The sequence below is a fragment of the Sparus aurata genome, chromosome 23, assembly GCF_900880675.1.
Source record: "Sparus aurata chromosome 23, fSpaAur1.1, whole genome shotgun sequence".
Taxonomy (NCBI): domain Eukaryota; kingdom Metazoa; phylum Chordata; class Actinopteri; order Spariformes; family Sparidae; genus Sparus; species Sparus aurata.
This window is the reverse complement of record NC_044209.1, coordinates 7,566,751-7,582,918: the sequence shown is the minus strand read 5'-3', so window position 1 is coordinate 7,582,918 and position 16,168 is coordinate 7,566,751. Positions and strand designations below refer to the sequence as shown.

The 16,168-nt window shown below is 40.4% G+C and overlaps 1 protein-coding gene across 3 annotated transcripts in view; it reads right to left on the bottom strand.

The window, feature by feature from the left end:
* Nucleotides 1-16,168, bottom strand: part of usp43b (ubiquitin specific peptidase 43b) — an 84,962-nt gene that overhangs the window by 51,664 nt on the left and 17,130 nt on the right. For all 3 annotated transcript variants that reach the window (XM_030408052.1, XM_030408051.1, XM_030408050.1), the window contains one exon: nt 10,803-10,949. In XM_030408052.1, coding sequence (XP_030263912.1) covers nt 10,803-10,949 — 147 coding nt within the window. The remainder of the gene's footprint in view (nt 1-10,802; nt 10,950-16,168) is intronic.

Below are 16,168 nucleotides of genomic sequence, written 5' to 3'. Positions count from 1 at the left end.
GGCTAAGAAGGCTTGACACAACATGAAACTTTGCTCGTAGTGTCACCAGGGTCTCTACACATGAACACAAGCATTGAGAACATTAGTTTAGTAAAAAGAACATGTTTGGACAACTCACATTAGCAGATGTTTTCTCCGCTCGCTGCCGTCCTGCCAGTGAGAAGTGTCGATCTCCGAATGTGACGCATCATGGAGGACAGTTAGGGTGGACCGCTCCTAAAGCTTAGTTCCATATAAATGCATGGATAATTCATTGTTTTGTCGTTAGCGAAAAACAATATTGACCTTGAAGTTGAAAAAGGAGCCTCGTATAAGAAACAATACTAGAATAAAAAGCCGGAAAAGTCACGTGAGATATCGCGTGGATAGTTGTTGCTGGAAGACAGTAGTGGTCCACCTTAACTCTCCTCAAAGTTACGTTGCATTCTGAGATCAATACTTCTCGGCTGCCACGACGACTGTGAGCGGAACAAGCTACTGCTAAGGTGAGTTGTTAGAAAAATTTAGTTTTTAGTAAACTCTGTGTAACAATGTTCTCAATGCTCGCGTTCATGTGTAGAGACCCTGGTGACACTACGAGCAAAGTTTCATGCTGTGTCGAGCCTTTTTAATGTTTTAAAAATAGTGATTTTGATGCTAGCGTAACAGTGCCCGTAGCACTCCCATTGAAAATGAGTTTGCCCGAAAACGAAACTACGGTAAATCTTAAAAGTGCCTCTTTTGTCGTAATTACGCCTTTACACGAAGGTTTGTCTCATATACATTCACAAAAAAAGCCTAGGTTGCATTTTGGCGAGAGTTTTGCTTTAAAGTGGACTAAGACTTTTTTGACAGTTCTCTACTGTGGTATCCTGTTTATTATAGTATGCCAGTCAAAGGCTGCTCACTGAATCCCACCCTCTGAAGGTGAAAGAAATGCGAGGAGAAAGCCATTGTGTATGCTGGTTCTGCTAGCCTGAGAGAAGGAAACTAATGACAAGAGAGCACAGGCCTCAAAATGAATTTCATCATCGCCAGATGGAAATGAAAGGGCTTTCAACAGGAGAAATGAAATGAGACAGAGAGAAAAAAAACTGTGATGGATCAGAAAGACACGGTGACAGGAACAAAGACCTGAGGAAGCTAAAATGAGAAGCTGGTCAGGAGAGAGGCTCTATTCTTGTGGCTTAAAAAGTCTTGATGCACTGTCAACACACCTTCTGACTAACAATCACACACACTGAGAAAAAATAATGACAAAAAGTTGCAAATATTTCTTTGTTTAGGGTGCGATAGGAATGAGTCACATTTTATAAACAGACACGATGCGATTGTTATGAGTGATGACTGAATAAGACATGATCTGAACAAAAAGCCCTCTGCTAAGCACTCAAACGATCTGACCTAAGACTGAGTCACAAATAAAGGACACTGACTGAGGTTGCAAAAAGCGCTAACTTCAGACATTCAGACAATTTTTACTTTTTAGCTTCTTATTTTTCTGAACACTGTTTCCTCTCAGAAGATAGTCACTTCACAAGAAATGACCCCGACTTCATAACCTGCCACTCTCTTCTCTGTCTGAGTTAACATGCCCAAATATGGACTATAGACTCCGAACGACTCACAGATATGAATGTGAGTTTTACTTACTGTCTGCTTTCTGACATTTCACCTGTATTAGACTGGCACCTTCATCCTGATTTCGTTTGTGATTCGTTTTTCTCACAGGACATTGGCGATAAGAAGATCTTATAAAACATGATGCATTGCTACAGATTAGACAACAGCATGTAAAGCATCCCCAATAAGCTTCTATATCTTACAGCAGTAAAATTCAACATAATGCAGCTGCAAAATTCGTCAGTAAAACACTGACAGGGAAGGTTAATATGCAGAATAAGTGTTTTCACTTTTCATACAGTACTTTTAGTACATTTTCTGATCATACTTAAATACTTCTGTAACGTGTGCAAGGTTAATATGAAGCTACAGCCAGCAGCAGTTCATTTAGCTCAACACAGACACTTTCAAGAAGGAAACTGCCACCGTAAAATCTCACTCATCAACGCATTCAATTAAGTTTGTTGTATCTGAACAAAGAACAAAGTTTCAAAGAGTCACACTGGGGTGTTATGGAATGTTATGTGGCAAAATGTTCCCAACCAGACACAGTAACTTCCTGAGGTTCTGCCATTACCTCGATTTACAAGGTAACCAGTTGAGAAAGAAGGGGCTTTATGTTAAGCTAAGTTGACCAACTGCTAGATGTATCTTCAGAGCTAACTGCACACTTAGTGATGACGCTTCAGATACTTGTAGGACAATAACTGTGAGATTTAAGAAGAAAATCAAACGTTTTTGGGACATGAGCAGCGATCGTGCCATGATAGCAGCAATCAACATTACACTCCTGTTTCAGTGGAGAAGCGGTATTACATCAGTAACATATAACAAATATTTGAGCCCAATAGATCTAATGGAACCCATCACTGTTCACTGATGCATGTTTACCGTCTCTCGACTGCAGCCCTCGTTTCAAAGAGAAAGAGGATGCCACACGAGCGCAGACTCTTTGAACAGCGTTCTCTTAAAATCTAAGATAAACTTGGGAGGAATTCACTCGAAATGTTACTGGTGAGTATGACTTTGCGGGACGTCTCTTAAGAAGATTTATCACGCCTTTAAGAGAGCAGCAGGAGAGGCCGAGGGGGAAATGAATTCAAATGACGATGGGTCGGCCTCCTGAGCCGATGAGGTTTATTATTACCCTCCTGCCTCTGCGGCTGCTGCTGGTGGCTGTGTTGACACAGACGAGGATGAAATGACTACACACATCAATCAGCAGAGACTCACAGGAGCCTCTGGTACCTGCCAGTCAGGTGGAGTTTTAATGGCCATCTCAAACAGCAGGATTAAAGGTATAGAAATGTAGGAATACAAGCTTTGCGAAAGGAAATTGACTGAAGCTCTTTCTCTAAACTGACGTTTGTTAGTGAGGCCAGATTGATAATAATGGCTTTTTTAAAAAATCCATTCATCCTCACAGGCAGATTCAATTTAACTCAAGATAACACATTAAAACTGGACTTGGCGTGACAGGCACGCCTCCCTGCTTAAATTACTTCTATCAACAACTGTTTAAATCATTCCAGTCAGCCCGGTTTCAGCCAAATGAATTGACACACTCTCTGGAAAGCCTCCACTCAGCAATTCTGAATCATTTCAATTGTTGGGGTCAGTGCTGTCTGCCAATCAGACCCAACCGGGTTGGGAATGATTGTGTGCAAGGGAATTTATTTATATTAAATAAAGAATCACACCGATGATTACACTTAATTTCTCTGGGAAACAAGATGAAGAGTTCCATTCCTCTCAGGCAGAGCACATTTGAAGACAAGTCTATGAGGGTTCAACAATGACCCTTAAAGATTTCTATACTGCTAAATTTTTACTTATAACTGGAGAATGTTTCACTTTTTAAGTGATCAGACCCATGTAGCCTCTCTGACAGGTCAAAATCGGATAAAAGGAAATGGTAAATGTGTTGCCTTGTATTTTCAAGCTGTCCTCGACTTAATGAGAAAATGTTTTCTGAGCTGGAGTGCTCTTTAGAGAAATGTCCTTTAACTGTTCTTCAAACCAGTGGTGATGCATTGTGTTGTCTGGAGCAGTCAGACAGTTGCAGCTTAACTGTGTCTGTGCCACAGTGAGCAACCCCAGCCAACAAAACCAGCCCTTTTCCCCCCAGGAAGTAAGCAAATCCAGCCTCCATGATTGACAGAGGCATATTGACTATATTAAGATGAACACATTAAGTTCACTTTAGACTCATTTCAGCACACAGACAACTCTCATGTCAGAATCTGTTGGGGGTTTAAGGCTCTTGGCTAATCAACACCAATCTGGGTCGGAGGTGACAGAGGACCTCAAATACAGAGTGGTCATATTCGGACCCTTCCCTCCAAGCTGCTTTTCCAGCTGGGTGGCTCTGAGCCACAGGAAGCCATTTCAGCTTGGCAGGGCAGACAGAATCAAAGGGAGAGCGGAGAGGACACACACACACACACACACACACACACACACACACACACACACACACACACACACACAGCAGACAACACACATGAATCGCAGCAGAACCATTCGCATCCAGCGCCTGACAAGAGAGGGGAACAGCACTGACCACACACAGGCAAAAGCACTGCTCGTCTGTGGGTGTAGAGGAACATTTATGGGCATGTACAGCGAGAATAAGTGAAAAGAAGTATGAAACCTTGGTAGGATGTCTGGGTCACTGTCTGGATGCAATGTCTAATTTCAGCACACAACCGCCCACAGAGTACAAATCAAATCTGCAGGCAGAGGGAGGATAGGAGTGAGTGATAAAACAAAGAGGAGCCACATTTTGATTGTTGTGCTGTTATGTGTAGGAGGAGGAGGACCATGCAGCACAGACATACTGACTCAGAGAACTACTGTAAAGACGCTCTTCACTTACATGACGACAGAGAATCTTTTCCATGTAATCTACCATTTAACTTTCCACTAGTGATTAATGGATTGAAGTTTTTTTTTCCTTCGAATTGATTAAATAATTAAAAGTACATCAACTGACAACATAGAAGACAAGAGAAGTGTGTTGTTACATATAATATACCCTGCTTTAATTGTAGGAACTGACTGTGTCACTTCCCTGACTGAGGAACAACTTGGTACATGTTGTAACCAAGTGTAAACCCACCGTGACGTCGCCCGATGGTTTGATGACTACCACTTTGAAGCCAGAGTTTGGCATTCCAGCCGTCGCCATCTTGGTTTGTTTTGTAGCCAGAATTGACTTTAATTGGACAAGAGGGTGGAGCTGGGGAGGATACTGATTGGATCTAAATGAGAACCCGAGGACACACCGTGGTAGTGACTCAACAATCACAAGTGAGCCACGCCGTAAAACATATCCTGCCTTATTGTCCATTTTACTCTAAATTGGACCATAATTCACAAAACAACCATCACCATCTGAACTTTAGACCATTAACCCATCAGGAAATTGTCAGGTGACAAGTATGTTGATTTTCTCATAAGCTTACATGATATCAAGCTTCACTTTTCAAACACAAATGCTCTGATCACTATCCATGCCTTATATGGCCATGGCCCCTTCAACATAAAGGGAAACTGTGGAAATCCCATCAAGTTGTTAACAAGCTAAGATTTGCAGTCACAGCAGGCCATGAGCTACAAGTCAGACAGAGAGAGCACTTTATGATGCTAATGTTGGGGACAAGCAGCTTTACGACAACATCAAAACAAAAGTCAAAAACTTTTTAAGTGACAATCTTGGGGCGAAAATCCAATTAAAAGGTGACATGTTTGTAGAGTCCCTGGGTTTGTAATGATGGCACAGTTTTTTTTTTGCATTGCAAGTTAGATACGGTGAACCAACAGGACTCATCCTGGTCATGAAGGTACATTTCTCCTCTTTCAAAAAGTCTGAGATCAGTCTTCACTGGATAAAAGCGACTTGAAACTACAGCCTTTGATGTTAATAAAAAAAAATGCAAGTTGAAACTCATCTAATTTATGTCCTACAATAAAGCCTGAAAGTTGTGCAGCAACACATTAATATTGAACTTTTCCTGGGCATTTGATTGTGACAGAAGGGAGTGGGCACAACAGAATTTTAGTTGAAGATATTATTTCTTAATTAAAATTGAAATGATGTTTATTCAAGTAATTGCTCAAATACCTAATTTTCTTTGGGGAGACTTTGTTGAGTATATGCACTCGTGGGAGTGACTGCATATATACAGTAAAGCCTGTGTAAAAACTTTCACATTCATCTTTCCTGTGGTTCCTCTAATGATGATGAATTAAGTGCGACTCAGTCTTTTGGTAACTTCCTCCCAAGACCCCGGCCTTGTTACAAAAACAATGCCTTTGCTTGACCAGACACATTTGTAAACGCGAAACACCCCCGATCTCCCGCTTCCACAGCAAGTTTTGTCATGTAGAATCAAAGAAGTAATTTCTCTCTCTGTTTCCCCATCTCTCTGGCTGTCACTACTGCTTACTGTTCCCCCATCCATTGCCACACTATTACCGAGTGCTTGGGCTCACCTCTCCGTCTCTGCACTGGGGCTGCACAACAAGTGTCCCTTTCTTCCTGTGTCTTACAAAGAGCAACATTCATAGAGCCGGGCGAGAGAGCGAGAGAGTGAGAGAGAAAGAAAAAGAGAGAGAGAGAGAGGGAGAGAGAAAGAGAAAGAAGGGGGTAGAGAGAGAGAGAGAGAGAGCTTCACACTTGCACTGTTTCCTTAGTGATAAATGATCAACAAACCAACAGAGAATGTGTGTTGCATGAGTCAAAGCCATGGGGAGTCAATGTTAAATGTAAAAATGTGTGTAGTGTATGTCTACTTGTGTGTGAGCAGGATCGTGAACTGTCACCCTCCATTACAAATACAGAGTACTTCAGCTCCAGCGACTCTGACACTCAGTGGTTGCGACGACGTAGGCTGCCCACGGAGACCGTGGATGGAGAGAGGTAGTGAAGGGGGTGGGAGTCCCTTTTCCCAACTTTTAGTTCGGTATCTGCTTCTCCTGCGCTAAGTGGTAACCGACAACACATGCTATAAAACAATTAGCACAGGCCCACTGACAGCCTCCTGAATTAGCAGCAGGAGAGGACGGAGCTTGCCGGCTCCTTGGCTGTGAGTAGGGACGTGCGTGGACTGGTAAACGGGGGCTGACGCCTCCCATCAGCCTGGCTGTGACCCTGGATGACTCTGCCAGCCTGCCAGCACCATCACAGCTACAGCAGAGGAGATTATCAACGAGGTGGACCAACAAACAAACAAGTAAACAAACCATCATGAACCAAAAAAATGATCCTCCAAAGTTTTGGAGGAGTGTGGTTCTACCCTTCTCCTGCTCTCGGTGAGGCCCTCCCTGCCCCTCACAAAGCTCCTTTGTGGGTGGAGCAGAGATAACAGACTCCAGGCATACCACAGCTTTACTGTACTTTCTTACCGAGCTACAGTATGAAAGAGCAGAGAAAAAGGCAGGGAGTAGACTAATAACTGGACTAATAACGGAGAGATGTAATAACTGGAGTTATATCCCTCCTGTTCCTGATAATGGGCAGAGGCCTATCTGACTGCATGTTTCCTCACTGATAAAACCGAAATCCATGACAACCTTGGTGTTTGCAAAGAGCCCACACTGGCTCATGGCACAAGGCCTGGACAAACATAAGAGACAACTGTCACAAGAGATTTTCTTCTTTGGACAGTGGCCATAGTGCCACTCTCCTCTTCACTCTCTCTCTCACTCACTGAGGGATATTTATTCATATGCAGAATATTCTATTATAGCACTGTATTCTTCTTAAGAGATTTCTAATTAAAAAAGCTCTAGGTTGCCACAGTCCCACAGAATGGCACAGAGATAAACAAGGGAATGGCCTAATCAGAGACTGTGCATGGAGGCTAATACTGCAGTTTGATTTTTCACACAAAGCTGTAGCTACAGAGCTACAGGTTATTCAAGGCATCTGTTGACTGCACGTATAATGCAATAATGACACACTGTGCAAAGCATGACATCATAAATCATAAAATACATTGATGAAAAACTTTCTTTTGGTTGACAGATCTACTGCACATCAGAGGATACAGTTTGATTATGCCAAAAGGAGAACATCATCTGCAAAAGGCAGAGATGTGTTCACCAAACCAGAAACTCTACCAACTTTGTTAATTTGCTCTAAAAAAAAAGTAAAGCTGACCAAATTTTTGGACAAAATAAAAATTTGATCTAATGATGTTGCGAAATGTAAAATAAAATTTCACTGGCATGAATCCAATAGTTGTAAGTCATTCGGATTCATTCTTGGTTGGTACAAATTGGTAACCATCTGTGATTTTGCCAGAACACATCTGTGTGGCAAGAATAAACAGTTTGATGGGAGCGCTGTCCTTTATTTTTTCTTTTGTTTACTCACTACAAGAGGGATTCAGCACCCCATTATTCCATTATTGTATACTTGATACATCCATGGTTTTACTACTGTTATTGATATGTGGACTTCTTTGAAAGGCCTTGCATGTTGATTTTATTGTTCCAGTGCACAAGCGGATTTTGGAGTTGTAATTGTAATTGTAATTTAAGAATTGTAAATCCTCAGCAGTGGACCAAACGTGGTATTTAGATTCGGTAATTAGTGTCGCCACCAAGACCCTACTGCTCGCATTGCATCAAGTCACTATGGATTGAGGACTCACAGTCACAGCCTGTATCTCCTTGGCAGTTACACCCTACACAACTGTTTTCAGAGTTATCCAACACTCATCCTCCAAAGTTTCACCAGCCTGACCTTGACCCAGCTTCCACTGGTACTTAAACACATTTTATTGCTTGAATTTTAGAATTGCTGCTACCCAACTTTAGCTTCACTGGTACTGCCTGATGTCATTGCCACTTTTGTAGTAGCCCAAAGTGGCTGCTGGTCTATATATCTGTTAATATCAAACCTGTTTACTACTGTATGTTGGCTTTCAATCAATCAGGAAAGGATTTTGTTCAAAAATAAAATTCACGGCCTATAGTTCTCTTAATGTTGATTGAAAGTGCACCCCTGCTTCTTCAATCAAATGAATCCCGTAACCACCATATAAGCGGGATCCAAGATTAAGTCAACTCAATTTTTTAAGGTTTATGTCCTCCACACCTCACTGGCTCCTTGGGTGTTAACAAGGGGCGGCGACATTTTCGGCGGGGTGCTGCTGACTCATCGTGACAGACCTTATCAGCAGCTCTCCAGTCCTAACCTCCTGTCATGTCCTTTGCAGAGACAGGTGCACTCAAAGACACAGTCCAGACTCCCCTTTACTCCCAATCCTCACCCCGTCGCTTACTCTCATCCTGAACTAAAGGGCAGCTCACGAGGAGATGAAAGCTCAGTTCATGGGATATCAGAGTATTGTGTATGCACAATAGAAATATGAGAAACTTGGGGGAGTTGTCAAGAAAGATTTGTGGTGATACAGAGAGTGGGACACTGACAGAGGATGAAGGTGAACTGTGGTCCACATTCTGTCTGTTAGACATACACACAGATTTCACTCTATTAATTTGTCTCACTGTCTTTCTTAATCACTTGCATGCTAATAGAAGGACTGACAATAAGCTATAGTTAAAAAGACAAGCAAACTTTCAGACTTGCCAGAACTTTCTATATGACCTTGGCTCTATATACTTTATATTTATATTTCATAGAAAAAGGGATGTTATATTTCTAATTTTTCACTGTACAGCCTTTGGAGTAAAGGCTTCCTGATCTCGATATCTCCCGATCCCACAATTATGAAAAAACAGAATAAATCATTGCAGATAGTGCCTCAGGAAACAAAGGGCAATGAGTTTGAGTGGATTTATTTGCAATGACTCACCAACAGCAAGTGTAGCACTTCTCATAAATTATGCCAGTGGTTATCACCCCGATAAAGGTACAAAAAAGAGGGATGCCTATTTCAAAAGTAAAAACATGTTTTTAATAATACATGAAATTTCTGCCTTAATGGCTCAAAGCAGAGCAGTTCAAAGTTCCACTCAAGGAGTATCAGGATGCAGCACTCCTGCAGGCCTACCTCTAGGAGACAACGTGCTGAGAGGAAATCAAACACTAAATCGCCACACTTGTACTCCCCTTGTTCACAGGCAATGTATTAGACACAGAGAAGGCTGCACAGCTTAGATTGCCACACTGGTTTTGGTGGCATTAAAACTGCACAGCAAAACAAATAAAAAAAAACTTCTGGACATCCTTATCGGTGAGTTTAGGCCTGCTGGCCTGATAAGAAATAACACCAAGGAAGACATTTGTAATATGAACCACTGAAGGAAAAACATCTGACATTTGCTAACGTATGCTGTGCATGTTACAACAGCTATCATTAGCTACACTGCTACGTGCATTGCACATTGTCTTGGTTCATACACGAACATTTGGCCTTGTGAATAAGTTATGACAGGGGTCTTCAACATTTTTCAGGCCCAGGAGTACATAGCTGATAGAAAGATGGAACAGGGACCTCCTCCACATATATTGTATAAAATTCCATTGCATATAAAACTGAGCTTACACTAATGTGCAGGTTAGCCTGTAATGCTATGTATAAACAGGTCGACAGCAGTTGTAGCATGGCTGATGTTAGGCTGGTTAACCCACTGAGATTTGTCCAGGGGTTTCTGAGGTGAGGGTATGTCAAAGTCTGATCAATACATTATAAAACCATATATTTTGGCTTAAAATGTCCATTTAGCTGGAATAATAATGAGACAACTGTCCACTGTTTTTCAGTAATATGTAGTTAGCTGACTAGTTATTAGTAGGTGCTGCCCATTGATTAATCGTACGATTCGGTCAGCTTGCTTGAAAAAAAAGAAATATACTGCAAGTCCGTAAACTACATCAGTGTCTTTGGACTCCCTGTTGAAGACCCAGGTGTTGTGATATTCATATGAATGTGACAACAGCAGGAAAAAGTGATGAAATGCACTAGTGTGAGACACTAAACCTGTTAAAAAATAATATGCTTTCATGTCTTTCGAAGATCCATTGGATGTCATGTAATCACATGAACTAATAATGGTTTCCCACAGGCACTCTTTAATATATAATGCATTTAATCATAATGAGTCATATATTAGTTATGCACCAGTTAGGCATGCAGTTTGAACCTCTGTTATAAACGCTGCTATAAGGGGGACATAAGGGGGAAGCAAAATGATCATGCCGACTGCTGCTTCATGATTCTTACCTTCCCAGGAGCTTTGGTCTTGTTGTTGTTATTGTGGGAGGCCAGATTGACGTCTTCATGAACATGGTCCAGCAGCCACAGCAGGAACTCCAGGGCATCATGTTGGGAATTACCACGAAACTGTGATCCATACTTGGACACTATGGTCTGGAGTGGGAAAAAGCAGATGCAATACAGTTTCATTTTACATTACAAGGTCACAACAGTAATCTGGTTTATTCTGGGATATTAAAATCAGTATGTATCAAACTGTGTACATTACATGCACATACATTTTGGGCATTAATGGTATTCTCCAGTAAATAAATAAAAATTGCCTAAAACAGTGACTTTTTAAGTATTTGAATTAGGTTCTTACTTCTATTACATAAGTTCAAAGTAAAAAAGATTTCTATCAGAACCTGAAATGCATTACGGTTATGTATAATACTTGAAAAATCAACACTTGAGTTTGTCTTAGCAGAAGTTCCCCTTCAATTTATAAGTAATAGTTGAACAATACATAATTCAACACTAAATAATAAATTTGCATTAATGTTATTTAATTAGACAAGGTTATTTAATTGTTCACACTGACTCAACATGATCAGAAAAGTTTTCGTTAAATTGGGCACTTTACATTGAACTTATGTAATACAAATAAATAGAAAATGTGCATGTATTTGTAATAATTTAAATCCAACAACAATAATAATAGTTCCAACAATATTTTTGCAACCGTGATGTTGATACCACAATATCACAAGGGGCGGCAATAGCTCAGTCTGTGGGGACTTGGCTTGGGGGCTTGAAAGTTGCCGGTTCAAGTCCCACCCGGATCAAAAATTATGTGGACTGGCAGTTGGAGAGTGCTGGTTCACATCCTGGGCATTGCCGAGGTGCCCTTGAGCAAGGCACCGACCCCTAACACTGCTCATTGGGCGCTGTGGCATGTGTGGCTGCCCCTTCGCTCATCTCCTCTACGCTGTGTGTGTGTTTGTGTGTGTGCACCTGTGTGTAATGTGAGTGGAAAAAGAATTTCCCAATTTGGGATTAAAATAGTATATAAAAAAATAAATAATAATATGGCCTAAAAATATTGTGATATTACTTTAAGGTCATGTCGCCCAGTACTATCGTCAAGCCCTAATCAAACAACAGTAATAATAATTGCGTGAAAGCGTATGCCATGATTATTTACTATTTTCTGAGACGGTCATCCTCCAATGGAAATCTGATACTGATACATACATAAATATTACTGCCCAATCCAGATCCAATTCATAATTAGCCTTCAACGAAAAACAAAACAGAGGTGGTTTAATCAACTTTGTTAATCTGACATCTTGTTAGAATTACAGCTGCAGTGGCTTCCTGGAGAAGACAAATTACCTTGCTGAGATACCATTTCAAAAGTATTCTCTCACTAAAACATGTGAATCGTGAGCACTGCTTGTTTACTGGCTTTGACAGCTGTGCTGTGTTCGTTGTTGGGCACCTCTACCCCTGCCTTCTCCACAGAACGCTGATCAGAGGAATCCTAGATTTGCAAATTTACAGTGACGCCCTTCACGCTTCCCTCCTCTCCACCTGGCCCATGCTTTGACTGCTGCAGAGACATTTCAGATTTTGGATTTGTAAAAAATGCCTTTATCTGAGACAGTTCCCCTGTCTATAAGCATCGGCTTTCCACCTTCACAAGAAACCACATTTTTGACATTTTGACGTAAAAAAAGAGGTGTGAATAACATTCTCTTTAAAAGTAGGTTGAAGACTGCTTAAGCTCACACATAGTACAATGTGACTTCAGATGTGAATGGCACCAAACTCAATTAGGCAGGAATTAGCTACATGAACCACAGCTGGCGGCCTGGAGAAGCAAAGGCAGTGATGAGAGATTATAGCAGAGGGAACAGCCGACTGTAATCATTGCTTCATAATCCACTAATATGTGATATGCCTCTCATCACTATTACACTGATGATGAGGTTAGAGGCTTCTCACTGAAGAGCTGCTAGTTCTATTCTCAAGAAATGAGCGGAAATAGTGAATTAAAACACATTCTTCTCCTTTAACATTCAGCATTTAAGTATCCTGGAACAAGGTTGAGCTGAATATTTCTCAAGTGCAGCAGCTCAGTGCCACACAACTGAAACACGCCAGAAAATGAAGTAAACTTAAGTTAGCTCTTCTTTCAAAACATGAAAAAAGAGAGACGTTCAGTATGACTCGAGTTTTAACTCACTGGAGTAAAGTCAGGGCTGAATCTTCAAAGTAGATACATAGACGTGATCACTGACATGTACAAAAAGTGAACATAAAAATTCATAAACAGAAAAAAACTGCTGGTGGAGTTTTGCCAGAGCAATAAAGTTCTCCAATCCTCTCTACTGATCCTGTCTTGAAATTAAAGCTTTGCCCTCATACACCCCCATGAGTTGGTCACAAAATACAAAAAGGTTAATAAATATAGAGCTACCATTTTACCCAATACAACTGAAGAGCTGTTTGTCTTTTTTGAATAATGTTGTATTACATGAAATGTGTGTGATAGGCGTTGAGACAGTGTAAAACTTTTATTTTTTAGATTCTGGCCAGTCTTAGGTTGCTCTGAATTCAAGAATAACATATTCACAACCTAAACATATGTATTCTCCAGATTTTCCCAGTAAAGTTTATATGGTGTTCCACTACATCCACCCACACTGCAGATTCAATACAACTGGACTATCATTCTTCATATTACAGCAAATGTTTTTAAATCACACTGATTGCAGAATATTTATTGTAGTGGGCTACAGCAGATCTTTTGTAAATTAATGCTCTTGAAATATTCAAGGTTGCCTTGCAGAAACGGTCTGACATCAACAATGAGAACTATGGACACAGACTAGCCAAGAGCTGTTGTGCAGCAAAGTAATAACAGTAATTACCATCAGCCTTTAGAAGGTGGCAATTGTCTCAGTGATATAATTGAGGTTGAGGAAAATGCTGTGTTTTTTATTGCTCCTTCTGGCATAATGGCCACTGGCCAGTTTGTAATGAGTGTAATCATCTAACAAGAGAAAATAAAGAAACACTATCCTCTACACCATTTAGGTTATGTTGAATAGTCCCACCATTTAACCATTACTTTACAGAAAACCATTTCAACTCTTTATCTATTAGGATACTTTTAGTTAGACACAAATTTAAACTTTGGGTTTCTTTTTCATCCATGTGCCCCGTCATCCACTTTTTCTTTAAGCTAACATAAATTATTTCATAGACTATAAAATGGCCTATCATATTTACCAGTATCCATTACTTTTTAGCTATCAGTTAACTATTTCAACAGTTTATCCTGTTATTGCTAACTACTGTTTACGCACTACTATCAACTACCTATTAGCTATTAATTTAAAGCACTTATCTTACCCTTTTGGCTAATCATTTAAGTCTTAGCCTACTTAAAATCTTTTCAACCATCTAACCCACTTATTTGAACTTTTCATCCGTTACTGTTAGCTATCGATTGTAACCCTTTATCCATTTCTGTTCGCTAACCATTTATACAGTTTATCGAATAGGACAATTTAAGCGATAACTGTTCAAACATTTCAATTTCAATGCACTTTTCTTTGAGCTAACAGTAATATCAAATGTAAATAAGCTTTTTCAATAGTGTCTCTGTCACAGTTATTTCCACAATTTATTAATTATGGTTAGCTATCTGTTAGCTAGCTATTTTAACTATTATTTGTTACTTCTATCTAAACCATTTTACCTACTGTAACTAACACTCTTAGCTAACCTTTTAATTGCTGAAATGATTCAGCAATTCTTTTAGCTGATCATTTGAGCCGTACATCCACTACTGCTAGCTATCTGTTAGCTATCTATTTTAACCATTTCTTCATTACTTAACTTAACATAACATTTTCTTTCACTTTTAGTTTATAGTTTTTAGACCTCTGTTAGCTTGCTAACTAGTTTTCACACACTCTCAAGGATAAGACCCCTTGAAGCTAGCGCAATGAAAGCAAAGGTTTGTCCTAGTTCATTTTCCATGTGAAACAAGTGAGTCGCTTGCCAAGGCATTTTGGGATTACCCTACTGGGCAATATATACAATATATATCATTATCCTGATATGAGACTTAAATTGTCTTAGATTTTGGATATCACTGCATCATGATATGGCATAAGTGTTGTCTTTTCCTGGTTTTAAACACTGGTCTCATACTTGCCTTTCCCCACTTATATCTACTTTACTGATGAGTATTTATCAAACATTTTATTTTGTTAATATTTTGTGAAAGTAACCATAATCATCCCTGCAAAGCTGTCATCGTTTCAGTATCAAGGTATTTGGTCAAGAGTATAGTGATATTTGATTTTGCTGCCCAGTCTGTGTTTTATTAAGTGCTTTTGAGGACATTACAAAACACTGAGACATGTGTTTTGCATTTCAGCATGAAAATATAGCGATATCATTTTAAGCCAATACTATCCAGCCCTAGATTCCACTGCTGGGTACATGTAGCACTGGTTGGGAAACACTGCTCTACTACATCTTCCATGAGCCGTCTAACTTCCTGCAACCAGCAATGTAGATAATCATTAAAGATCAACATGGAGACGGCAAATACTGACACATACCTGTGAGCAAGACCCACTGCCGTCACATTAGCTTCCAAAATGGGCCCATCAATACACTGTAGGGAGGATGACATTCCTGTTCAGTCACCGAGCCTGCTCACCCCAACTCCCTTCTTTCTCAGGCCTCTCATGTTATGGAAACCGATAAATTGGTTGTTGAGTAACTGTTTGAGTTTCAGGCTTTGTCCCTGTGCAGGCCTCTCTGTGCAAATACACCATCCTGCCAGGGGGGATGCAGGAAACTCACGAGAACTGTCCAGATCAAAAGCACACATCTGCTCCCAGGTTGGAGAAGTTCAACCTCTTCAACTGCAACGTCTGAGGCACATCTGTGAGAGTGCAAGCTCAGGACACACCGTCTGTGTAAGATATCCCAAAGCAGCACAGCGATACCCGATCTTATATAAGTGAACATTTATAAAAGCTGCCTCCCTCTTTCCACCTCTTGTGTCCTACAAGCCAGGTGGTACAGGAATGTGGCAGAGTGCCAGGCCTTCGGCGGGACATTGTTGTTGTGTTTTTTCTCCTGACTCGGACTCTGCAGCCAACTGACCTGTGAGGAGGCCACTGCTGATTCATTAACTTTGAAGAACTTTTGATTGAGGATGATTCTACATTTAAATATGAGGTGTACACCAACAGAATTACTCATATGAAATGAAAAGCGCATCACAGTTTACATCATGTTAGAGGCTAAAAGTGAAAAAAGAAGTCCCTTTAAGCACTTGCCCCTTTATCATTTCTTAT